This window comes from Struthio camelus, chromosome 5 (genome assembly GCF_040807025.1).
Source record: "Struthio camelus isolate bStrCam1 chromosome 5, bStrCam1.hap1, whole genome shotgun sequence".
NCBI classification, from domain to species: Eukaryota; Metazoa; Chordata; class Aves; order Struthioniformes; family Struthionidae; genus Struthio; species Struthio camelus.
Window position 1 is genome coordinate 72,897,735 of NC_090946.1, and position 26,164 is coordinate 72,923,898.

The 26,164-nt window shown below is 41.6% G+C and overlaps 1 protein-coding gene across 1 annotated transcript in view; it reads left to right on the forward strand.

Annotated features, from left to right (window-relative positions):
• KIF26A (kinesin family member 26A) overlaps nucleotides 1–26,164 on the forward strand; it is a 103,678-nt gene that overhangs the window by 52,943 nt on the left and 24,571 nt on the right. Inside the window, exons 4-5 of the mRNA XM_068947646.1 lie at nucleotides 693–859; nucleotides 21,345–21,528. Coding sequence (XP_068803747.1) covers nucleotides 693–859; nucleotides 21,345–21,528 — 351 coding nt within the window. The remainder of the gene's footprint in view (nucleotides 1–692; nucleotides 860–21,344; nucleotides 21,529–26,164) is intronic.

The following is a 26,164-nucleotide window of genomic DNA, read 5'->3' on the forward strand; positions in this document are numbered from 1 at the left end:
ATACAGATGTCTGATACTTTGGCAAAATCCCCAAACAATCGTCCACTCCAAACTCTGCCTCAGATACCACAGATGCATTTGTGCTGGAAAAGATGCATCTCCAGTCACTCCTGTTTTTCCCACTGGAACTGTTTGCAGGAGACAAAAATACCATGTGCTTGTGCTACTAAGATAGATAATGTTGAAAAGCAGGCCTGCATATACATTTTTAAAAAATCAATTTTTTTTTTTACTTGATTCTTGGGGTTATTCATGTGGAAGCATGTTACAAATGTGACTGGTTAGTTCCTCTTAAACAGATAGGCCTTGCAGATGATGTGCCACTGAGAAATAACTCCTGACAGTTATAACTGAACCAGATAAACAGTTCTGCCAGCTACCAAATAACACTGTAAAACAAAAGGGTTCTGCTCATCATTTTCCATTTCTTCATGCTTGTCAAACTATTTAAGCGTGCATTACCCCATCACAAAGGTTCTCTGGGCTATTCGGCTTGTGTGCTGCGGTCATGGTTTTTACCTTCTCCATTGTAGGGCCAATGGTGGTACGCTTGTCTTGTGGTACCGCTTCTCAGCTAACACTGATCTTCATGTTTGCCCTTGCAAAGACGTACTTTGGAAGTGCCTCTCTAAGACGTCATAGCCGTTCAGCAAGTGTATCAACCTGTATGTGTGTTTTATTTTTTTTTTCAGGCAGAGACAGCACCAGAAAGTGGACGGGATGGTCCTAATGTGCAAGTCACCTCAGGGCAGAACAACTCCGACCCAGCCGGGACAGGCAGCTCGCTGGCCTCACAGAGTTTGGTAGCTCCTGCTGGGGTCTCTGCAGGTACCTCAGCTGCGGCTTCGTTCTTCATAAGGTAGTTTTCACCTTCCTGGTTTCTGTAATTGCTAATGGATGTTAAGCGGCTGTGAAATGCCTTTGAGACTTTGTCATGGGTAAGATGTGTAGCATGCGCTGCCATTGGATGGCAGAGTTGGTCACTCTGCCCTGGCTGTGGATTTCCACCGCCCCTGGGGAGCAGAGATGTGTTGGTGACGTGCTGCTTTTCTCTCTGGAGACCTCAGTTGGGACCTTGATTGACCAGAAACCAACAGTACGTATGTTGGTCTCTGTCTAGTCCTTAGGGGATATTTCCCCCCCCTAACAAATCTATCGTTCAGTAGGTTTTGGTGGAGCCAAGGCTGAAGTAACAAGGTCTTCCCACTCAGTTCTGGCCTGCACCAGCTGAGCAAAGGAGAGAACAGATGCCCTGTCTAGCTGTCTGTCCTGCACATGCAGTTGACGTATGTACGTTCTCAAAAGAAATCCCTCTAAAGAAACACTAAATTCGCCTGAATTTGTTGATGATTGGCTTGACTGGAGCTAGTGTTGTTTCTCTTCATACCAGGGCAGTTATTGCATGAGCATGTGAAATGTTTGCTTGCATTTTCCAAAACACTTTTATGTACTTTCTCCTCTGCAATCAGAGGATTATTTTGCTGTTCCACCTGCTGTAACTGATTGAGGAAGATATTTAACATAGGAGGCAGACCTTTGCTCCGTGAGCAGATACCGCCTAGGAAAACTTTTCTTCTAAACAATGGCAGAAAAAGATGCATGCACATTTAGATATGTTTCCTTCCTAGTTATTCAAAATGGGGGGTCAAAAATGATCATCTTTGACTGCTCTATGACCTACCTGAGAAGAATAAAAAGAAGTTTTTATTGAGTTTTTTTATCCAGTAGCATGGCTTACATGTACAAATCAAGGTTTTTTTTTTTTTTTTCCAGAGCTGGTAGCAACAGTTAAAACAGTATAAAACAGTCATTTCTAGCAGGAGCCTAGAATATATATAATTTTTCATTCTTGGGTCTTATAATAAAAATGATCTGTTAGTTTTGTTTGTGAAATGTTTGTTGCAATTAGCAATGTTGATTAAATGCAATACACTGTCAAGCAGATGGTATTTAAAATAACAGAATACAAGGCTTTGTACTTGCTTTCCAAACTCCTGTTTTTAATTCATAACTGAACATGTTTTGAGACAATATTGAAAAACGTATGTCTGTGAATGGCATTAAAGTAAAATTTATGCGCTGAGAATCCTTCTTATCATGTAATCATGTAGAAATTCTATTGTTTCCTTTTCCTTGATCTTTTCAAATTTTTTGCAACATTAAAAGAATGCCTTTTAGTATAAATTAACTTGTAATCTGACCTTAGCAGGAGCTCAGCTTCCCGAGTCCTGTTTTTAAAAGAACATAATACAATGAGCCTGTGGCATTATACGGCTACATAGCTCGGGCTGTTTGTAGACGAGGCTGGGAAATAACTGCCCCAAGTGGAGTGTTTTGAAGTTAGTATTTTGTGTCTGAGCTAAGTCCTGGAGGTTCCTTTTGTTGTCAACCACAGAGAAATGGTTACCAGTGGAAGAGGAGATGTTTGATTTTTAAGACAGGTGTCTGAAATTAGTGGAAGTATAGAGCAAGGTTATGGTGAAAAGCTCAGTTAGACATCTGTTTTTTTACTTATCTAGTTAAGGACAGATGAATCCACGCTCCAAAGTACCTAGACTGGATAGCAGCACATCTTTGATTACTCTATTTCTGATTGTGCATATGAATACTCTTATTTTGATTTAGCTTAATCTATTTTGAATTTATTTCAGTGTATGCTTCATGCAAATGTAAAGACGATAGCTTTCCCTGGAGAATCCAGAAAACAACAGAAAACCCCAGAAATGAGAGAAAGAAATCAGTGTCTAATAATCTGAAATAAGATCCGCAACCTTTTCCTCACAGTGATGCTTCTGTCGCTGTCAGCGAAACTCTGTTCTAGTTTTACTGTAATGTGACAGATCCAGATTGTCATTGGCTTGATTCAGAGATTCTTTGAAGTCAACAGCAAGGCTGCAAATGACATCACTGGACTTTGGATCAGGCCCTAATTGCTTCTCATGAATCTGTCTTTGCCCTGAGTGTGTCAGAGCTTTATAGCTTTAGCAGCTATGTGCTAGCTAAAACATTTTACAACCCATTAGTACATTGCTTATTCCCTACCCATGTTTCCTCTGTTCAAAATTGATTCTCTTCAATTTTTTTTAACTAAGTAACAGCACTGGTTGAAATTCCTTTTTCTCTGCAGAAAGCACTTTGATTTCTTTATTGTTTGTGTTTGTGATTGTTGTTAGAGAGATTTAAGCAAGAAATGACAACTGATAACTGGTAAAATTATGTGAATTAGTTCTGTAGCATTTTCATGATTTTTTGTTCATCATTTTCATGATGTTTTATTACATTGCTGCTTCATGTGTTGTCCTCATTCGTTCTCAGTATCCCAGAGCCTGTCTAAGAATCCCTTACTCCCTATAAGAAAGCATTCAAAAACCAACTTTATTTATGACTGTGATTAAACATACAGATTGAAATGCCGAAAATTTCACAAAGGAGGGGGGGAAGAGAGGTCCATTTCAATCCCCGGCAATCATAAACATGTTCAACAGGCCCTCAGCTGACTGCTTGTTGCTCCAGCCTTCCCAGGCTCATCTCCTCGGTCCCTTCACACCATCCAGCTTTCTGCGCTTTGGGGAAGAAGGTCATCCCTGCCTGTAATCCCTCGTGGCAGTACCCTCTCTCGGCAAGTGCAGAATCACAGAATGGTTGAGATTGGAAGGGACCTCTGGAGATCATCTAGTCCAACTCCCCTGCTCAAGCAGGGTCCTCTAGAGCATATTTCCTAGGGTCGCATCCAGGTGGCTTTTGAAGATCTGCAGGGGAAAGGAGACTCCACAACTTCTCTGGGCAACCTGTTCCAGTGCTCAGTCACCCTCACCGGAAAGTTTTTCCTCATGGAAATGAAAGACAGGTCATGGCACTAGCATTGTGCTACAGCCCATATTCCCTGTGTCCTTTCCTTATCCTGTTTTTCGCCCAGCCATTTAAAATGTGAACTTCACAGCGGGGCAAATCTGTTACTCTGGGGTTATGCAGAGCTCAGCACGTTTTGTTCCTTGTTGCCTGCTGGCATAAGTACCACTCTTATATTGATAGTTATGCACATGCGCACACACACGTACACATATATTTTCTAAACCTTTGCCCTTTTTTTGATCAACTCTTCTGAGTACCTTCAATTTTTTCAAAAGTCCTTTTTGTAAAAGGGATTGTGGTTTGGACTTAAGGTTGGGGAAAGGCCTATTTTGTCATAGAAATAAAGCAGCTAGGCGAAAGTGGGCATGTGTATTAAATTTTAGTGTATTGTGGTGCAAGGTGAGTTACTTTGGAAGATAAAGGCTTGGTAGGGTCCTTGTGGAAATTGCACCTTTGGTTTGTTTAGCAGCAGTAGTAGTAGTAGGTGTGGAATTTTTCACACAAATAAATGCTTCCGGTCGTCTTGTTTTTTGGGAAACAGTATTAAGGGTGGCTGCACAGGTCCTAGCGCACTTAGCTTTTGGGCTGTTGTGTTATTTCCGGGCAGCAAATACATGTTTTTTCACATTAAAGCTAGAATCTTTGTTCAGTGAAATAGCCGCCTTTGACTTGCGTGCTGTCTTGTGCCTGTGAAGGGAGGAGGTCTGTGTGTTTTTTGTTGTAGCTGGGTGGAGGGTTTTTTTTTTTTTGGTCACCCTAATTTGTTCCTCACTGAGAATCATAGCTTTGTGTTTGTGAGGTCACCAGCTCGGAAGGCAGTACAGAAGGGATTGTGTCCTCACCTGGAAAATAATAACCAAGAGCTGCAGCAAAATGTTTGCCTGGTGATAAGATGTACCATGGTTAAAATGAAGATCCTTAAGATAGTGTTTGCAATGAATACATTGATTTTGTTAAGAATATATGCAGCACCAATCTACATATTCATCCGAAGCTCTTTCTCGTTTGAATGTCTTATTTAATTCCTTCAGGCTTAATTATGTTCTGCTTTTAAAAAAATAGTATTTTATTCATTACCTAGAAATGCACAGCATCTAGAGTGGAAATGCTAACTATTTCAAAATCAAAGCCAAGTATTACAAACCAGTAGATAAAAGATGAGGAAATTAAATCAGTTTTGAGCTTCTTTTCCCCCTCACTCTGATCTGTCATAGAAGGAAAAAAAGCTTTGATTAACACTTCACTGTGTCATACAAGCAAATTGCCAGACATTACTCAATGGCCATGTTACCTAAGGGCTACAGGACTTAGCAGAAAATGCATCTTCCCAGTAGGTCGCTGATAGAATATGAAAGTCCTTAAGAAAGCGAGAGCAAAAAGTACAGCATATGAGCATTAATGTCTGCAGAGGAGGATCCCGATTTACCCTTTAATGCAGGAGAAGCTTAATCTCACGTTCTTCAGATTTAAGATAAAAACAGCTGGGCACTGTCCATTGGCGTGGACTCAGCCATGCCTGGATGCAGTACTCCAAACTTTATACCTGTTTTCAGGGTTTTCTATATAAACAACCTCAACAAACTTTAGATTAATAATGAAAATATTTGAGAATACGTTTTCAGGACCATTCTGTGGGCTGAATCCTCCTATGCTTGCAACAACAAAAAAAAAAGTTGTGTAAAAAAGCTGATATAAAGCTGTAATAAGCTGTTAGGTTTTTTGTTAGCTGGGCACCTGGGGAAGAGAGGAGATGTTGTTTCCAAGAGTAGGAAGGCGAAAGGCAGAGAGGAGGAGGAATGAGGATGCACTTGGGAGGAGGTTAATTGCCTGTTTGCCAAAAGGGGAAACACCAGTCCTTTGAGAAGAGAATCCAGGCCCCCTAAAAATTGCAGCCATCGCCATCAGTCTGCGCTTTGCCCCTGTTGGTGTCTCACGACAGTTGTGGCAGGATCTGAGCTGCTGGTTGGGGCAGCGCGCGGCCGGCCTTGACGCGCGGGGCGAGGCGGGAGGAAGATCCCGGCCGTGGCAGGGCCGGTATGGGAAAGCAGAGCTGGTTAAAAGGAATTATGTGTAAAACGGAACTCCCTTCTTAAATGTTAATCTCTCTTGCTATCATCGGATTATTTCCTCTCTTTTCGTTCTAGTTTGTCACTGAGTTGCGTTAGCTGCTGTAGGACCCCTGCCTCCAAAAGGAGGGAAGGAGTTGGGTAGTTGCAGCTACTTTCCCTTGCATCCACGAGCTTTTATTTGAACAATTACTCTTTGAAACATAGCACTTACTTGAGGGAAAGTTTTTTTTTTTTTTTTTTTTAGGTTTCTGAATTATTTGCAGCAGTGGGCTGCTGGGCTTTGCTACATTGAAACCACTTAAGTTAATAAATCTGGAGAATCACAGTGGTGAATCAAACCTATTATCTCTCCGCTCTCTTCATATTCCTGAACGTTTAAGAAAGCTGTGTCAATTTAGGCATAGCATAAAACATTACATGTGATACGCTTTTTTCAAGCTTTTCTTTTTTCCAGCTTTTCTTAACAAGACAATCTCCGAGTAATGTAATTGAACATCTTAAAGTTAAAATAAGCATCGTGGTCTTTTTCTAGATTCAAGATATTCCATCATATTTTAATGCCTGTGAGTTGCGGATTAAAGAATCTAATTATTCACTAATGAGCAGTAATGGTACATATAAACTAAGGGTCACTATCCTATTACAGGCACCTGATGGTTTACTGATAAGCATTTGGTCATTAGATTGACCATAAAATATAGTCAATAATTGAGGTTACTCATAGAGCAGACACCTTATCAGCTTTAGGCATGGTGGGACAGCTTGTCAGTACTCTGTGTACTGATTGTGCTGTGACTGAGCATATGATTAGGGTATTGAAGCAGTCTGTATCTAATGAAACTGCAGGAAAGGCATAGCAATATTAGCACAACCGCTAAATGACTAATGTGTTTTTGTTCCAAGCCTCAGACACTTCAATTAGTTCCAATAAACTGTGATCTAGTGTAGCGGTAGGCAGAGGATTCAGATTTGGTGTACAAGCTTTTATTACGCTAGTCAGAATTTGTAACGTTTTGGGGACAGATGAAATTTGTGTGGCTTTGCATGAAAAAAGGATGGAAATAATAAAGGCTGTGATTACCATTTTAACTTCTTTTCTTGGTTTTATTTTCCCATTTTTTTAGATTCAGAATTCTTTCTGAAACAAGAGCTGGTGCCTTATTTAAAAGATAAAACTGACAGTAGCAAATCAGATATCTACATGTTCTACTTTAAGATCCATTCATGCAATTCATATAGGCTTGCACAAATAGATCTAAACTTAGAATGTATTCCTTGGCCTTTTGTACCATATGGAACATTAGTCTAATAGTCTAGTTCTTGAAGGCTTCTGTGGAGTTATTGATATTAGTGTGCTTTAAACTGTTGCTGAGAAAATAACCTCAGAACCTATTTTTTATGATTTTTTTTTTTCAGGAGGATGCCTTAACTTTCATAAATTATTTAATACTGTGAAGGATGCAAAATGCCTTTTGTCTTTCTGAACTGCTGTTCAGGCGTCTGCGATGCGACCTTGGAAAGTAACCATAGAAACATGTTAAAAGCATCAACCAAAAATCTGTAGTTCAGTTTGACAGTGATGCAAATTCTGTGAAAGAAGATTATGATGTATTAGAAACACTTGAGGCATAAATTACTGCTAACCTGTTAAGCCTGATTATTCCATGCCTATCAGTACTTTCACAATTTAATGCAGGGAAAAAAGCACAAAATATGAAATGTACATATTTTAAGTTGCCATGTTCAAGATATTTGTAGCTAAATCACTTCAGTCTGTCATTCTTTGTCCTGTTAAAAGCAAGAATTGTATTTCTGCTAAGTTCATAATGTAGTTCACCAGTTCTCTGCATTTAATAGCTGTAAACTCTTACCCTCTACCCTGCTGGGGTTTATTGGTATCCTGGCTTTGTGCAGAGCTGGCATAATTTAAATCTCTTTGACAGATAAAGTAGATGACTGGGTTATGAGTAAGTAGTTCACCAGAAGGTGAAGAAAATTTGTGACTCATTGGATCTTGAGTTAGACCTTTTAGTGCTGACTTGCAGTAGTTAGGCTAGTTTGTGAGGTTGAAACAGAAGAGCTTAGTATAGTTAAGGGTAACTGTAGTAAATTCTTGGTGAATGACAAGTCAAGGGAAGAAGCAGACTCAGTTGTTACAGCTTCCTCAGTAAGCGTAGTCCACACCCAAGAAATCATATGTTGAGGTGATGGGGAAAAATTAAAATTGAATTAATTACCCAGAAAAGCAGTGTACCAACTCTTCCCAGTTAAGACTGTCTTGTCAACAGGTACGTGCAAAGACCCATGTATGGTTCATCTCCACTTGGCAGTGTCGTAGCAGTATCAAGGCTGTGCCAGGGATGTAATGACCGACTGGTATTAATGCAGATTGACTACTGCTTGGAATATCAACCCGTCTTCATTAAATGCCCCGCAATGCCCCTGTTTCTCTTGCTACCACTCAATTACTGCTGGAAGCCCATCTTCTTCCTAAGATTAATACATAACCATGTTTACATCTGTATCGGAGGCTGCAGCACGTACGCGTAAAGCCAGATGCCAGCACTTAAGGCTGCAGCCGTGCGTAGGGAGGGTGGCGCGGAGCTGCCTGTCTGGGGAGACCCACACTGCAAACAGCGTCCTGCTAGCATTAACTTTCTCAAGCTGCTCCTTGTGCCGCAGGTTGTGTGGGACGGGTGAGCAATCTGTGGCTTGGGAGAAAGCTGCAGATGCGGTGAAGCGTCCCGCTGTTTCAGAGGGAGCTGGATGTTTAATTGGCCTTGTGCCCTTACTAAGTCTCTCCTCTGAATCTAATGGGTTGGAGCAGCCTGGTCCCTGCAGGGCGTCACTCCGTGATGCTGGAGAGGCAGACACTTTCCCAACCCCCTTTTCCTTTCCGCACAGAGCCGGAGAGAGCACGAAAGCCTTCACACGGACGTGCAGATGGAGACGGAGCGGGTGCTGCGGAGGGGCTTGCCTCGTCTTGCCGGTGCCAGGTTGTGGCTGCTGGAATGTGGTTGCTCGCCGTCCCCATGGGAATAACATGACTTGGGCTTAGCACAGCGCTATGCGGGGACAGCAGACAGGGCAGGGTGTGTAGCACTGCGCAGTATCTTGTATCATCTTAGGGCAGCTTAAGCTTTCCTAGTTGCTGTGGCAGCATAATACTGCCTATAATTAAGGACAAACAAAACAGTGTATGCTTCAGATGTATCACATTTCTGTTAGCCCATAAGGAGGATAAATTAGAAGATAAGGCTGAATTTAGTAGGCTTTGTTCTTGGAGACAGAAATGACTCAGGACAGTGCGTTTAAGAGCAGAACATCATTACTGGTATCATTGCTAATACTGCATCATAAATTTACAGAGTGCTGTATCAGCATATGGTAAGTGAGGTTCCTTGCTGTGAACAGCTCATCTGTGAAGACTCTTGAGACTGATGGGACAAAGAAGGATCAGACCCAGAGCTGTAGTTCAGCAAAGGGAGGAGGCAGAGAAGTTGAAGTAGTCGAGAAGAGAGGGAAGGCAGAGTTTTGGACGGTGGCACTGGGGATTTGACTTAGTGAAATCATGAAAAAGTCCCAGGGGTTAAAAGATTTGAGATCAGGAAAGGGATTGAGGTAAGAAACAAGGAGAGCATCAGCATCAGGGGGAACAGGGAGCAGAGATATTTGGAAGAAGAGGTCTCACCTGGAAGGTGCAGGCCACAGAGGATGTATGGGAGCAAGGTGGGCAAAAGGGTGACACTGGAGGTGGCAAAATGAAACAAGGAGGAGCCTGATGCCAACCAGGAAATACAGAAAACCCAGGAAATCTGAAAAACAGACAATGAAAGAGTGAGGAGGGAGTCAGATTTAGTGATTTAGAGATTTAGGGATCTCATGGCGAGATAAGAATTTTGGAGGTGGAAAGAGGAAGATGTCCTGGGTCTTTACTTCTGTTTCCTAGCAAAAGTGGAATCAAGGCACTACAAAACATTTGCAGCATTTTCTGCTAACCAGTTGCCTTAAAGATCCTTACCCTGTGAGGCCAGCCCTGGGGAGGCTGATTTTTGTCAGCCACTGAGTGCTAAGTAGCTGGATAATGGGTAATATAGGAGCTTGTGGAGCCCCAGGAGCAGCCCCCAGGGACAAGTGATGACTCTCCGAGCTGCTCTAGGTGCTTCAGTGCCGCCACTATTAGAGGCACTGTGCGTTGGTATTTGCTTTATATTCTGAGACTTTCTTCCTGTCTAGGAGGAAGAGCAAAGCAGAATCACTTAGAATTGGTGCGCCCACAATTACGTGGAAGAGGAATATCTGAGCCATTGGAACTGCCCACGTTTGCATTTACGGAGACAGAAAGGATCGATGGGGAGTGTGTCTGTGGGGGGGATGTGGTGGTCAGCAGAGGGATTTTTAACTAGAGAGGAGTCTGAAGTATTCATGGATAATCTTGACCGCAGTCCTGAGGATATTTGTTCTTATTTTGCCATGCCTGCTTCTCCGCTTTCCTCAATTTATTATTTTGTCCCTTAATCTAGGCACTTTTCTTATGATCTTTTCTGCATTTTCTCATTCATTCACAGCTGAATGCCCCCTCCTGATTCTGTTTTCCTGAGTACGTGGCATTTCGCTGGTGTCTAGCTACCTGCCTGTCTTTCCCCCTTCGGCTTCTTTTTGCCTTTCCAAACTTGTCGAGGGGAGCATTTCTCTCACCTCCCCCCACTGCAGCCCTCCTAGTCTGCCTGCTTTTTTAGTTCTTCGACTCCTGACCATCAGTGCTGGTCCTGACTCCTTTATTTAGGGTCCCTCAGCTCGGCAGCAGTGGCAGCTGCAACTGGTGATTTTTGCTGCGTGAGGAGCGAAGCATTCCGTAGGTAAAATGATAATGGTGACTTTTTTGCAGGGTTGTAATTTGACAGTTTGCACCTGTTTCTCTTAACTTCATTGCTGACTTTCTGACTCTTCCGATAACACATTTAACTAACTAATTTAATGCTTCATCGTGACAGACAGACTTAGCAGTCAAAATAGTAAAGTTAGACTGATACTGAATTGAATATTTTGTTCTCACTTGCTGACTTGCACTCAGTTTGCCGTGTGTTGGATGCAGGTTGCAGAGCAGATGGACTTTCAAGAGACGCTGGCTGTATTCTGAGCTGGGCCGCTTTGCTTGTGCTAATGGCGAAATGAGACATCTCACATTATCATTTATAACAAAAATGAAATGTCAACCCAGAATAATACATCAGCGTTACCACTTCAGCGCTTGGCCAGCTGCAGGATTACTCTGAATGTACTTTTAAGTTCTCTTTGAAATAGCAGTGAGTTTTGGCTTTCTAAAACTTCCCTCATCCTTCCTGTCCGAGGTTGGAAGATGTTTCTTTTGGCAGCACGTTTCAAACAGCTTGGCCAGTACCGCAGTCAGCATCAGTTAAGTGCTTCTGTGCACATTGTCGCAGAGTGCTCCTTTTGGAGTTGCTTTATGCTTTGTTGGGCTTTTCGTGTCGCTCAGTGGTGGACCTCACTTATTAAGAAATACTGCTTTATGGAGTTTTTACTGGACAGAAATGACTCAATGGAAGTTAATTAGCATAAAATGAATCTAATTTTAGTGCTATTAGGGAAGCTAGTTGCAGTCCAGGGTAAGCTTTAGAATATCCTTTGATAATGTGTCTTGAGCAGGTCTTCAGGAGATGCTTGTTTCTGCTGAAATTTGAACTTAGCATTTTCGGGTCAAAAACATTAAAAACTGTCCATCATAGCAGGCATGGGTTTGGAGGGGGCAGTTTGGGAGTAGTGCGCTTGCTGCATTTCACCTTGCGGGGGAGGCTGAGGCTTCTCTCCCCTCCCGGAGCCTTTTGGGGCAGCTGAGGGCCGTATCCTTCCCAGTCTGTCCGCAGTGACAGCAGGCCATGCGTCTTACGGTTTCCTGCTGAGCACTATTTTAAATGGTGCTGCAGTTTTGGCCTATTGCACCTCTGAGAAGAATCGTTACAGAACTGATGTCAGTTAAATCAATTGCAGGAACGCCGGGCTTTAAGAAGCCTGTGTGTTCCTCCTCTGTTCAAAAATACTTCATTGCGTGGGCGTACGACTTCTGTACTTCTGCGGTTTCCATTGCATCGTTTAATGCTGTCAGTGCCCATTTAACTCGGTAACGCTAGGCATAAGTAAATGTCCCCCTGAGAAGTTATTTGCTTGGCAGTATAGGTGTCAAGCCTTTGATTAAGCATCTGAACTAAAACGTGGCTGAAGCAGGGATGGACCCTCGGCAGATTTAGTAGATGTGCAGTAAAACGTGGAACTGAGGGAGGTGGTGGTGGGGAGAAAGGTATGTCTGCAGGGACGGTATGCTGGGGCAGAGGAAGGTAACCTAAAAACGTAATCAACCCTAGAGCTTAAGAGTAAAGGAGGCTTTATAGTCACAGAAGCTATTCAGACTGTGATATGCGACTGGGAACGTGGAAATACTGATTTCCCCCTAGTTCAGTCCCTCTCCTGCTTGATGTTTGCCTGAACCTCATTCGTCAGATGAACCCCGTATTTGCCATGTCCTGCTTTTTTTCTCTTCTCCTTTCCCCTCACAAATGTGCCTGTTTCTTCCCTGGAGCAGACTGAATGAGCAGAATGCTTTTCCTTTCGTACCAGATTGTTTTTCATAAATAGCATGGAGTGTAATATCCTTTGTAACAAAAATAATGTATTGCCTGATAAGTCATTTTGATAGTGGCTTCTTTCTGTGTATCGGGAGCTGGTATTGCAGGGCAAAATGTTAAGTGATCTATTTAAGTAATTACTTTAATAATAAATGGCTAGTTAGCACTATTGTTTCTGTTTCATTACTTTGTAATTAAAAAAATATCTTTATGACTTTTTCCTGATAGAATACAAATGAGACTAAAATTTTATTTCCCTCAACCTCACTGTTTCATGAGTCTGTGTCTTGCTGGCAAATAAGTCTAACTTTTTTGCCTAAGGAGTGTGCTTAGATTGATGAGGTTCAGCCTGCTTTAGCTCAGTTAGTTCATGCAATAGAGTGAGAAAATATTGTTGGCATTCAGGTAGCTATATTTTCGATACGTAGCTATCTATGTTGTGTGCAGCCCGGGAACTGACATATTTCTATATTAGGTGTTGACAGTCTTGCTTACATAAAGATTAACCTACACAGGTTTTCAGCCGTTTGTCATATGGTACAATTGTAAACAGCAAGTACGGAAGTATAGCAATATGTTCATCTGCTCTTGTTTTGTTTAACATCATTAGTGAACAAAGCTGGGAATGGTATGTGGCAGGCTGCAGTGACTAGTTTTTATTCTGGTATATAAATTAATAAGTCAGTTCCTGAACCTTGGTCCCGGCTGCTGAAGCGGAGTTCTTTGACCAGAGAAGTGTCTTAAATCTGCAGGCTGAGGAGAATGTGGAGCTGACATCACTCGTGACGTTTTTGTAGCAATGACCTCAAAGACTGCTGGATCTGGGAAGGCAGAAAAACCGGCTGGAGTGTAAGTCATTGCTCCTGAAGAGCTGCCCTTTGGGGTTTCTTAAACACAGGGAAAAATTAAGGAGAAGAGCTGTGAAAATTCCTTCTTGGGTTCCTGTGCGCAAATCCCTTGAATACTTGAAAGTGGGCTTGGTTAGTTGCTTCTGTTCAAATAATAATGTGTACTCAGGAGACAGGATCAACTCTTGGATCTGTATAGCATAAGGAAATTCTTCTGATTTCAGGGACACTCAGCAGGTTTATTTTAACTTGTCGTCTTCCAGAGGTTTTCTGAATCTGTCCCAAAGTGGCTCTGCTTGATCTTTCTATCTGGTACCTGAATTCAGGTGAAGCTCAACTGTTGTTCCTCTATGCGTTAGGCCTTAATGCTATACTTTCTGAAGATGCGACAGTCTCTTTTTATTGTATTGATTTTAAAATCACATATATGAACAGTCTCACAGATTTAGCGCCTGATTCTATACTGCTCTGGTCAATAAGAAATTGTAAGTGGAATATTGGAGTTGATTTTACATATGAAACTTGAAGAAAGATGTGAACCAGATGTGGAAAGATGTGGACTAGAGTAGAGAGAGTGCAACAAGGATGATCAGAAGACCAGGGAACTTGACTTGACCTGTGAGGAAAGGTTGGAAGGACTGGGATTTTTTGGTCTGGAAAAAGAAGACCAAGGGGAGACATGGTAACAGTCTATATAGATAAAATCTGCTGCAAGCAGAATAGAATAAACTCATCTGCATACCTGCTTGGGAGATGGGGGTAAATAATGAATATAAATTGCAGCAAGATAGGTTTATACAAGACATTGGGTGTGAGTTTTCTAACAGTAAGAATTTTTAAAAACTGGAATTGACTGCCTAGGGAGGCTGTGCAGTTGCTTTCACTAAGAACAAGTTGGACAAATATATGTTGGGAATGTATTAGATAAAGTTCATCCTACCATGGGGAATGGGGAAAGTCTAGATAACCTCTTAAAATCCCTTCCAGTCCCATCTTCTCGGATCAGCTCCGAGCAGATGATGTTCCTAGTATGTCAGTATAGCTTTTTTTTTCCTGCCTTGCTGATTTTAATAAGAGATAGTAGGAGAAAATTAAGAGGTCACTTGAAGTGGAAAGGCTGAAATTCAAGCCTGAAATGCAAGATTATGCTATGTGCGAGACGCAAGGCATGAACGTAATTTCATATTAGAGATACTTTCTCTTATAACGTTGGCTTAGTAATACCCTCACAATGTTAAACGTGATTTGACATTTTGGAATGTTTCAGAATAATATTTTTCTATTGAACTGTATTACCATCACCCATTATGAAAATACCATTGTTTGAGGCTGCACATTGTCATCCAAATGAACTAATTAATCATCAAGGAAGGTGAACAACTGAAATAGGGAGCATTAATTGTTTGTCCTTCCTGGCAGTGCTTCTTGACAGCATTGCTGGGACAGCTAAGGAAACAAAGGGTTGATTCTATTCTTGTGTAATAGTACTGAAGTGAGGAAAGCCTTAATATCCTCCAGAAGCCATATATGCAGCATAGGAGCCAAGTAAGCTTGTTCTAGCAGGGAAGGACCATAATCTCAAAATACGACATCCACTTCATATGTGACTTCTTGTTCAGTGTTGGCCAAGATTACTGTTAGTCTGAGTGCCTGAATAACTCACAGAGGTGTTGTGGGGACTAACATGTTAATAAAGTCAAACTGCATGTTGAACATACAGGAACAGTGTGTGAGAGTGGAGGTATGGCAACTATCTTAAGCAGGGATTGTTGAGGTTTAGGCCCCTCAGGCAGAGGGAACTGGGATGGAGCAGTCCAAAAGACCGCTAAGCGGAGTTGGATCGGCCAACCCCTTTAAAGGGTAATAGCTTGGCTGGAGATCTTCAGCAAGAGAAATTACAAGGCAGTGAGGGAGACCAGTACAACTTTATTGATTTCTGAGAATCTGGCCTTAAATTCAGGAAACTGATAGTTTGCAGGAAGTGTAGGAAGAACAGCCTGGCTGAGTCTGGCTTTGAAGACTTTTGGAAAGCTCCAACTCCAGCTATGTCCCTCAGTGTGACTGCTTTTCTCTTCAGCTTTTGGTATGCTGTCCACAGACAATTGCTGCAGAAATATGGATGGCGTCTGGCCTTTCTAAACCTCTGTGATACAATTAGATGTTCCCAGCTTTCCATTTAGAAATGACTCTTTCTGAATTGGATTTTATTTTCTAAGTCTAATGCTGTTAATAGAAGTTAATATCTTGGTTTTTTTAAGCTTGCATGAGGTTTTTGGTAGCAACAGTACTGCTTCATTGTGTTACCTTTCTAATTTTAGAACCACAAATCAAACAGTAATAGCAATAATAAAAGTAATAATGCCAACTGAGTTTATTTTGTGAGTTATGGAAGGCTCAGGGCAGAGTGCTGGAGGCTGTATTGTAGGACATCCGTCTATTTGTTGTCTGTATTGACGAGTAATTAAGGAAACAATAACTGGAACTGCAGCTACAATGACAGACTATGTGACTTCCCCACTGCTTCCTTTCAAGTTGGTTTGCAGTGGGAAAGAGTTGTTAAGTAAGTTGGTTACGTAACATTGTAGTGATGGCTAAGTTTGTGGGCTGGGACCTGGGAAAGTTTGGAAGAGTCTTGCTTTTGATTAAAGATTTCTGAGCCATCCAATGTAAACCTGCATGCAGAATTTTCCAAGCTTTGCAGAGGGTTCAGAATCAGCATAAAAATTGCTCCTGGCAATTTCTATCAAGGTCATACCAAAACCCTTGAATGAGCCCTCCAAAACTGTATGCTATTTAAGGCTTGACTTTATTTAAGGCTTTGGCCCTGACCCTCCCAGTGAAGCCCTTAGCCATTCTCACAGTACAAGTAATAGCAATGATCTCTGAAAGGTAAGGCTGGCTAATAATGCTACAAGTGTGTTTAAAAAAATGTAATGACTTACGTTGAAATGAATATGCAAAAATTTTGTGTTCTTTTGTTATTATTTGTTGTCAGTGGAACTTAATAATGGGAAGCAGGACTCCTAGGTCTATTTCTCACTGGTGGTGGTGGTTTTTCTGTAAACCCATCATATCAATTGAGTCGCAGTTGACTTGATTTCCAGTATGTATCCCACAGTATTTCTCATGTCACTCTTCCTTCTGAAGCTTACTAAATATTTGCCTAACACTTTGTGGAATTTTATAATTTCACATAGTTCCAAAGTTTCAATTCTAATTTTCTTTTTCATGAAGAAACTGTGCCCGGAAAGAACAGTTCTTAAGGGATTTAAATTGTGCTGTTTACTTTCACAGCTGTAATGTGCAGAACGTGTTTTCAATGTAGGCTGGAAGAAGCTTGCTGTTTGACTGAATATCTGAAATGCTGAAATGTTGCTTCACAGGCACCCTTTTAAAAAAAAAAAACAATTGTATAGTTCTTTTAATGGTCAGGCTTTGTAGTTACTGTTGTTGCATAGTCATATTCCCCAGATGCTGAGCATTTTATAATTGATCTAGTCATGCTTTCCTCACTAGTCTCATGTACGCATGGCAGAAAACCTAATAATCTGTAAATTGTGTGAGGGAAAGAGCAGGTTAGAGACTGTCCCTTGTCATTTGATATTTGAGTGCTCCTGAATGTGCCATATATTAGTTTTATTTTCTACCATGACACCTAGCTATGAGGAAAGAACTCTCCAGAGCATCTTAAAGGACAACTTCCATTAAAGATGAAAAGAGTTAAGCAAAATGCAGACAGTAGATCTCACAGCTAGACGTAAAAATAATATACACAGGGTCTCTAAAGCTTTAATTGGATGAGAGGCGTGAGCGTATGGAGTCCCATGCTTAGCTCCCCTGCAAGAACGTTTCTTAGACTGCTTGGTGTAAGGTGAATGGGGAAAATGAAGATAGGTGGAAAGCGTACACCTCTGTCAAAGCTGTGACAAAACACTTGGAAAGTGCCCAGAAAAATAAATGACTAACTCTAAAGTTTCACATTGTATACCCTAGAGGACATAGTTTTCCCTGTGAGGAAACAGAAGTTCAGACTGGTGAAGGTCAGATAGCCCACTGTGGTGCCGAAGATGGATGTAAGGGCCTCCTATGCAAGATTAAATTTGAAAAAGAGAAGCAAATCAGGAAATAGGCCTGGCACCTAATTAGGTACCTATGGGAAGTGGCCTAATATAGCCACTGCCTCTGTCTTGATGGTACCTTGCTAGGAAAAAAAGGCCCAGTTTACAAAAGCTTGGCCTTCCCTTTTTTCATGGGACAAATTCCACCTGGAAAAAAAAAAAAGAATGCTGGAGAAAAAAGCACTGAAAACTTAGGCATAAATTCAGTAATGGGTTGTTGGATAAGGACAGCAGAAAATCTAGTGCTCTTGAGTGTCTCAAATGGCTCCCTGGAAATATATAGATTGTCATAAATTTTACTGACGTAAGTTTTGTGAAGTCAGGTTTTGTTTTATTTCATTGGGCACGTAGCCAAACCAGCCTGGCCTATATTTTGGCCTGATGAGTACTTGGCTGGGATTGCCAGCATGTAGATTGCTGGTGCTGGAAGGAATGCCTAAGGACAGATGAATGCTTGTGTGGTACCCTCTGCCTGGCCTGGTCTAGGATCCCAGGGACAGGATGTGAAGGGTGCTGCCCAGCTGTCTTTTGTGATAGTTAAAGAGCTGACTGCACTTTTTATAGGAGCTGAGGATGGAGGTTACTTACCTTTGTATTCAGAATCTAGATTTTGATATTTGCATTTCATTTTGCCTATATCACCCAATTCTTTCCATTGGATCTATTTTTTTTCCTAAAAAGGGAAAGTTAAACTATTTCATGTTGCTTATGTAAGATATTTATGATGTTCCTACTACAGAAACAACCTCATTTCAATGTCAGGCAAAGTGATTCTTGTCTACAAACACACGAAGAGGTATGTAATTAAGGTTTGTGCAGTGCTACCTGAGAAAAGATGCCTTTTAAATGTGGACTACATACATCATTATTAGTGCAGCTGGCCTGTTGCCCATCAAAGCACTGATTATTTTCTACAACAGCTACTCCAATTCCTCTGCTTTTCAGTTTCCTGTTATCCCATGTGGACATCTGCAGTCCCTTTGCCAAATTTCTTAATATGTCGTGGCTCTCCAAACTCATAGGAAAAGGATTTATCAACACTATAGCAGTTAATTGCTGTAGCTAGCAGATGGCACTGTCCTTTGAAAGTGGAGATGCAGAAAGTGTGCAAATACTGTTGGAAGTGAATCAGTTTGAAAGTTGGTCTTTCTTGGTGGGGAAATTAAGAAAACTAGTAGTGATTCTATTGTTTTCCACCTACCTTTTGAAATGAGAGCTACTATCCTTCAGTATGACTGACTGACATGTATTTTACTTAGGCTGGCCTTTCTTAGTACATTTCACTATTAGTGCTTAGTCTAGGTGCTTGAATAAACATTGCCTGAGTAGATTTGTTCTTTGTATCCCATTCCCTTTCGCGTATGCTTCCCAGAGGAGCTCCTTCAGTCAGATCTATTGAAGGAGTAATTATTTCATCAGGATTTAATGTATATCTTGATTGCACTTTGAAGAGATTCTCTTGAGCTGTTTTTATTATTTTAACAAGGAATCATAGCATGTAAACAAGGAAATAAACATTATCTTTCCTATTAATCAACAAGATGATTGAATAATAACCACAATTGTTAATTGGTACTTGGAGATAGAGAGTAATGACTGTCTTGAGTTCCAGAATGAGAGTACCAGCAGGTAGAGACTCTTCTCTGTGCAGTAAAGCTGCATACTTAGGAGGCAGTACGGTTTTAATGTGCAGCTGCAACCATAGTGAAGTTGTGCAACTGTTTGCCTGATGTCCTATTTCAGGCATAAGTTTTGATACTGAATGGAGTTTTAGCAAGGCGATTTGGGATTTAGGCAGTTAAATCAGTTTGCATTGCCACCAAAAATCCAAGGCCCTATATATGTCCATGCTTGCAGTATTTTGCTTCTCTGTGGGGCACGGTTCCTGCTGATTTCAGGATGCAGCAGCAGTCAAATGCTGCTGCTTTCCTCAGAGGCAAGAGTCCAGCTTGTCCCTCATGAGACAGTGGCTTTTGGCTCCCTCTGAGTTTGGAAGTAGAGCCTGATTTTTTCATCACTTGAGTCTTTGTCTTTTTCTAAATAGCACAGTGTTTGTAGAGGGAGAAGGAAGCCTGTGGGGGGTCTGCATCTCTCAAAGCGGATGAAAGAAAATGGTTCAGGAGTTTAAAGCACAGGTTTGGCTGTTTAGAGCATAGGACTATGAATTTTGGAGATCTGTGTTCTAAGTCCTGCCCCTAGTACGGGCTGCCTGTGCCATCTCAGCTCGGGTGAGTCATTTTGCTCCTTGGGACACAACCAGTACTTTGCACTGTAACTCATTTGAAGCCAGGACTGCTGCTGGAAGAAACCATGCAACCCTCCTGCTCCCAGCATTCATTTTTGCTTCTAACATACCAAAAAAATAAGCAAAGGAATAATTTTCGTGTCTGATCAGGTTACTGAGCTGACTCAGCCTGAGGCTGTCTGATTACTAGATTCAAGGCAAGGTTAGTGGTCTAGATTTACCTCGAATTCGGTGTGACAGCAAAGCACTGCCTTAGCCTCCCCATATGTCTGTTGCCCACAGTATTTCACAGCTGCTGAGGCCAGCTCATTCTGACTGAGAAGTACTTTGCAATCCTAGGCTGAGAGGCATGATAAAAATGTAAAGTAGCCATTGTATAGCGAGACTTTTTGTGATCACATATATTACTGTAAACATAAACGGATGTATCCAAAGCGACAGACTTTTGCGTAGCAAGGGTAATCAGAAGAGTACTTTGCCCCCAGAAAACCTGTTGGTATCAGTACCATGGTCTCAGGTCACCCACAGACACTGTGTGTGTAACACTTTGCGTCTTTGGTGGCTTAACAGTTGTTCGAAATAATGATAAAAGATAGCGTGCTGGATGTTTTTATGATGTGCATCTGTGGGTGAGCTATCTGCGGACAGTCTCTGGGTCAGCTTGCACATTCCCTATTCAGTTGGCAAAACTTTTCCTTGACTTTGACAGAGCTGAGATTTCGCCACCACCCGGTTGGTGGTGGTTCCCCAGCACGTGCTCGCTCTTCTGCTTAACTCTGCAGGCTGATTTTCCTGTGCAGGTTTTGATGTGGAGTTGAGTTTCTGTTTTTGTTTCTTGTTACACTGTTTGGTGTTGCTGTTGGGAAATAGCAGAAACACTGATTATATGCCTATTTTTATTCACAGGGAAGAATGTTACAATTTTAATTGTATGTTTAAATTTTTTCTTCATCCTTTCTGTTTTGAAATTCTGCATTTCAAAAGCAGGATCATTATCGTTTAGAACATTAAAGCATATCTCTTTAATAGCTTTCCCTTTTAATGTGGAAAAATGGAACTGAGGAGGAAAAACCAATCTGTCTGGAAGGAAATTCTGTTATCTAACAATTTCAGTGCAGCCAACAATAGAGTATCTTGAGCTCAGCTGACTTGGAGTGTCATTCTCTGTCTTGAGCAACTTGTAGAACACAAAACGTCATTTTCATAATGTTATCACCAGCAAAGTCTGTCTGATCCTGTCAGTGGCAAAGGGATTATTTCAGCTTTTTATGATGTCAGTGAGATTTTAGCATTTTAGGATTCAGCTGTGCAGCTGTTGAGGGAAGAGGCGAAAGTTAGATTATAATTGAAACTTTGTTGGGGGAGAAATTAACTGAATATTTTGTCAGGAATTTTTCTACCCATATTTCCTTCTGTTAGTCTCCTGATAATGTGTCCTTATGAAATCTGACTAGAATGAAATGACTTGATTTGTTAAACAGACGGCGATGACAATGAATATCTGTTTGTCTGGTCCAGACTGCAGTTAACACCCAGTAACGTTGTCCTTTCTTGCTATTACTTTTATACAGAGCAGCACAGAAGCTTAACCTGTCTTCGAAGAGAAAGAAATACCATCCTCCCCTGCCACACACACATGACTTCTCCATGTATGGCTCTAACTTCAGTGGCATCCTGCAGCTCTGCCCTCCCCCAGCACCACCATGCCTTCTGAGAGCTGTGTCCAAAATCAAGGACAACCCTGGCATTGGAAAGGTAACTTCAGATTTCAGTTATTTTAAAATTACTTTTGTAGACTAATTTTAACACACCTGGAAACTTTCAGTGAAAAGCAGGGTTGGATAAGCTCAAGGGAATGGCGGTGAGGTAGAGAGACAGGCACATCTGTGAATGCGCCTGAGAGCTGTTACCGTTTTTTGACTCAAAAAGTTGGTGGCCTCGCAGCAGATTCAGTCCACAAGTGTCGGCTTCACTGAAGCCAGTGGACATCACTGGCAATGGTATTGCCAAAGGCTGTTTTGACCTTCCTGCTATTGACGTAAGCAGCAAAATTTTCCTTTGACTTCATTGATCCAAAACCGCCGCGCATATAGGGGCTTCACCTCTGGCAGAAGTAGTCTCTGCCCTGCCTGCAAGGCTCAACCGCTGGTGCTGATGCTGTCTGTCTCCTGTGGGTGAAGGGAACACGTCGAAGGCGGGTGGCTGAATACTTATTTATATAGGTTACTTGGCATTAGCATTTGAAGATAGAATTGAAGTACTTAATGTGCACAGGAGAGCTAAAATATGCACCTTGAGTAACCATACCACGCAGCATTAACGCAAAGAAATTGTCAACCTAAATACCTATAACTGATGCTGTTGTTTACAGAGGATACTTTGTACTCAGTTAAGACAGTGAGTTTGTGCTAAATGGAAAAGAAAACAGTCATTGCTTTGTTTTATGGGCTTATCTTTAAGAAGCTGGAAACTCACAGATGGAGATAGTTTCTGCCGCTGTTTTTCTGGTATGTTAGAAAGGAGGATGCAGTATTGTGAAATAGAGTAGGCATGGCACAGTGGCTTAGAGAGTCTCAGGTGGAAGAAGAATTGAATAAGAAACACCCTTTCTGTGCATATATTTTAGCAGAGTCCATTTGCTGTGCCTGCCTCTTCTCTGCTAGCCTCAGCACTTAGCTGTGGCACCAGGGAATGGCCTTAAGAAGACTCTTAAAGCGTGTTTGCATCTCCCTATGCCTGCAGCTCAAATAATTGTTCCTCTGCACCTCAGAGCACTTCTGTGCCTAAACCTCTCTGTAGCCAAGGGACTTCAGCCTTTTTCCTACACTCTCAGGGTGGTTAGTGGAACTAACCTGCATGACTTGTGTGTCATAGAAACCTCTGGTTTATCTGGTGTCTTCAAATCAAAGATAATGTAGATCAAGTGCATGGTCCCGGATGGCAAGAAATTGCATATCTTGGATCATGTGGTCTGCCTACCTTTTTAATCAGTAAGCGCAGCAGAGGTCTAATCAAAGGGAAGAGCTCTACTAGAACGCCTGGGAACATGGTAGAACCTTGAGCCAACCTACAGACCAGGGTCGTGTCCACCTGTTCAGCTGAAGGAGCTTCTCCTCTAGCATGGGAGGTATTGGAGCGTTATGGCAATGTGGGTGGTATCTGTCCCCTGCCTGACACATGACATCAAGGATTTCCAGAAATTTTGGATTGACAAGCCGCTGTGGACCCTCAAATGTCTCTTGTTTAGCTCTCAGCTGAAAACACTGTTGAAGATGCTGCTTGCTTGGGTTCAGGGTTCCAGCTGTGGACTTCTCACCGGGTACTTGTTGACCACCGTTTGGAAAACCCCTGCACTGCGCTGCAGAAGATAAGACCTCTCTGCTAGTAGTATCACCCCTTTAGTTGACTGAGTTAAGATCTAGACCATGCAAATGTTGTTGGGGTGCGTTGGCTTTTAGTTTTGCTCTAAGAAGAAGGTAATTAGGGATCTTATACGACTCACAGTTTAAAATCTGCAGTTCCTCTTGAATGACTGTTAATCCATCCCTCCTTTACAACTTTTTAAATTATAATTTTTACCCTTAAAAAACCTCTAATAATATAGCGCTTTGTAAAAATCATGAGTCAGCACAAATGCAATCTCATTTATCCTGATTACACCTTTTGGTCAAAGGAAAGGTGTCAATCCTATATAGGTGTTCCTTAATGCTGAACACTCAGTTTCACCTTCTCTGAGCAAATGCTAGTGCCAAATGGCTTTTGCTAGCATTTATTGCACAGTGGGATAGCATTCTCCATTATATTTTTTCCCCTTTACCAGCTTCTGCTGGTCAAGTCTTAGCCAGATAGCATCTCCTTATGGTGGTGGTGCAAATAAAGTAATTACCTTTCTTCCTCATTGCTTTAAGTATCATTGCAATTGAGAGAGCAATCAGCAAACGCTGGCAGAAGTGCTGAGGTCCTCTGTTAACTTCAGCCTCTTCTAACAGCTTTTTACTTGAGACTCTTCCTAGTTATCTTTCCTCATGCATTCAGTAGCTGGTAGGGCAGAATTTTCCTTTCTCACCTCCCAGTTTGCTGCTGTTTTGTCACATGAGGTTACTTGTGATGTGGAGGGTTGGTTCCTCACCATTTTCTGCTGTACACATGAGAAACCACTGCTTTCTCATTTCTAACTACTCTTTTTTTGTTTTTTTTTTCCCACCTATGCTCAGTGTTGTCTTTTAGATGGTATTCAATACATTATAAGCACCAGAGGAGTAGAAGGTAGAAAATATGATGTCACTTAAGGGTCAAAAGCGGGGAAAAAATGGGCTCTGGAGGGAATCTAGGAAGTATAGACTAGTAAGGCTGACTTTCATCCCAGGCAAAGTGGTTGAAACAATAATAAAAATTGAAAGTAGTAGACACATGGATAAATGTGATATAATAGGAATCTATGATGGAGCTTTTGTAGGCAGAATGCATATGCTAGAGCTCTGTGGAAGAGTCAGTGAGCATTTAGTTAAGGTTGATCTGCTTCGTAGAATGCATTTGGATTTCGAAAAAGCTTTTGACAAGTGCCCTCACCTAGGTTTCTTAAAAACCCCTAAGCTGTCGTGTGTCCTCTAGTGGTCTAATAACTGTTAGGAAACAAAAGGTCAGAGTTAACAATGGAGCAAAGTTAGCAGTGGTGTCATATGGAGGTCCATGCTGTTCAGTGTCATCTTAAGTGGTTTGGACAAGGTGGTGAATCAACGTATTCAGAGTAGCCGGGGCTAAAACTAGCTCTGAAGACTTGCAGAAGGATCTGATGATACTGAAGTTCCTGGGTGATAAAATGGCAGATGAACGTTAATATTAACAGAAATGAATGCTCATAAAAACAACTCTAACTATGCATGCACAAACAATAAGCTGTCATGAAATCAGGCATGACCACAGCCCATTTCATTAGCCATCACGGTAGCTATGGCATTCGGTTTGTTATCATGAGTCTGAGTTTTTGAAGAAACGCTGTATGGAGTGCTCTGGAGTCAACAAGATAAGCATCTTTAGTAGTAGGTTGTCTCTGGCAGTATGGGATATAAACACATGTTCTTCTTTAGGCTCATAATGCTAAAGTTAAGTCACTCATTTTATTTTTCCCTATGTCCCTTTATCCTTGAGGAGATAACTTTCAAGAAGCTTAATAAAGGTTGGGAAGAGCTGAAGAAACATATTACGACTTGCAAGGATTTCCTTTCCTCCCACATGCAGGCATCTCTAAATTACCTTCTCAAGTAGAAGTTGGTTGCGTGGCCAAGTGAGGGAAGGGCTCGATCCTTCACCCCAGTGTGCAGAGGGTGCTGGGATGGCAGGAGCAGCAGCTGTACGTGTTTTGCAGTTGGTACCCAGTATGTCTAAACATGTGGAAAAAAAAAGATCTCACCAAACAGACTGTTGAACATCCACACCTGAAATTTTGGCTTCCTTATTTGATGTGCACTTTCAGAGCTGCCCTGGCAGGACTGTTTGCTTACCCCGGCAAGGAAACTCCCTCGTTTGCAAAGCACAGATAGCGTGGAGTGCTTCTGCACATGTTAAGTTCTTTTCATTGGTTTTTAAGTTAAGCACATGCATAAGAGTTATTCTGAATTGGGGTAAGAGACAGCTGAATCTAAGGAATAGATTGAATTGAGCATATGCAGCATCAGGACTATCTTGGGTGTTTCTGTAGTGGCTGGAATTGGAATTAATGAACTTGACCGACAGGTTCTATCACTGGTCGTGGGACCTCACTTTTACTTGGGAGCTCCGTGGACATTCAGGGATGGGACGAGGTTTGAATTCTTACTTCCATTAAGCTCTATGACCATAGCAAAGGCAGTAACTGTGTATAGTCAGGACTGCTGGAGGAAGCAGGAATATAGAAAACTGTGATAGGCAATTCTTGCACTTGAACTCAATTATTGATGATTTGAGCCCAATGAGCTTGTTCTTAAAAACATCATCCCCATGCATATCATGTGCTTCTGCTGGTGAAATTACTATATGGCTTTTATGGCCATTGAATGCCTTTGTTATTAGCCACTGACTACAACAATGAGCCTATATGCATCTTTTGCAATTTCTCCTTATAGTTTCTCATTGTTTTCAGTATGCTCTGGAAGGTGGAAAATAAATGTCTCATTAATTCCTTTTGCATATCACAAATGCCAATTTTCCCTTATCAGAATTTCAGCAGGAGCATGTGGATTTTGTCCTGTGATATGAATTTGTAATTAAGCCTTTTGCTTACTCCTCTTCATGCAGAGGGTAAAATGTTATATAAGCTAACAGGTGCTAGCAGGGGGCTTCAATATTCAGGAATACCAAGCAGGGAAAGGTTGAAACAAATTTAAAACTGTAGGATCTCTCTGGGACCTGTTTC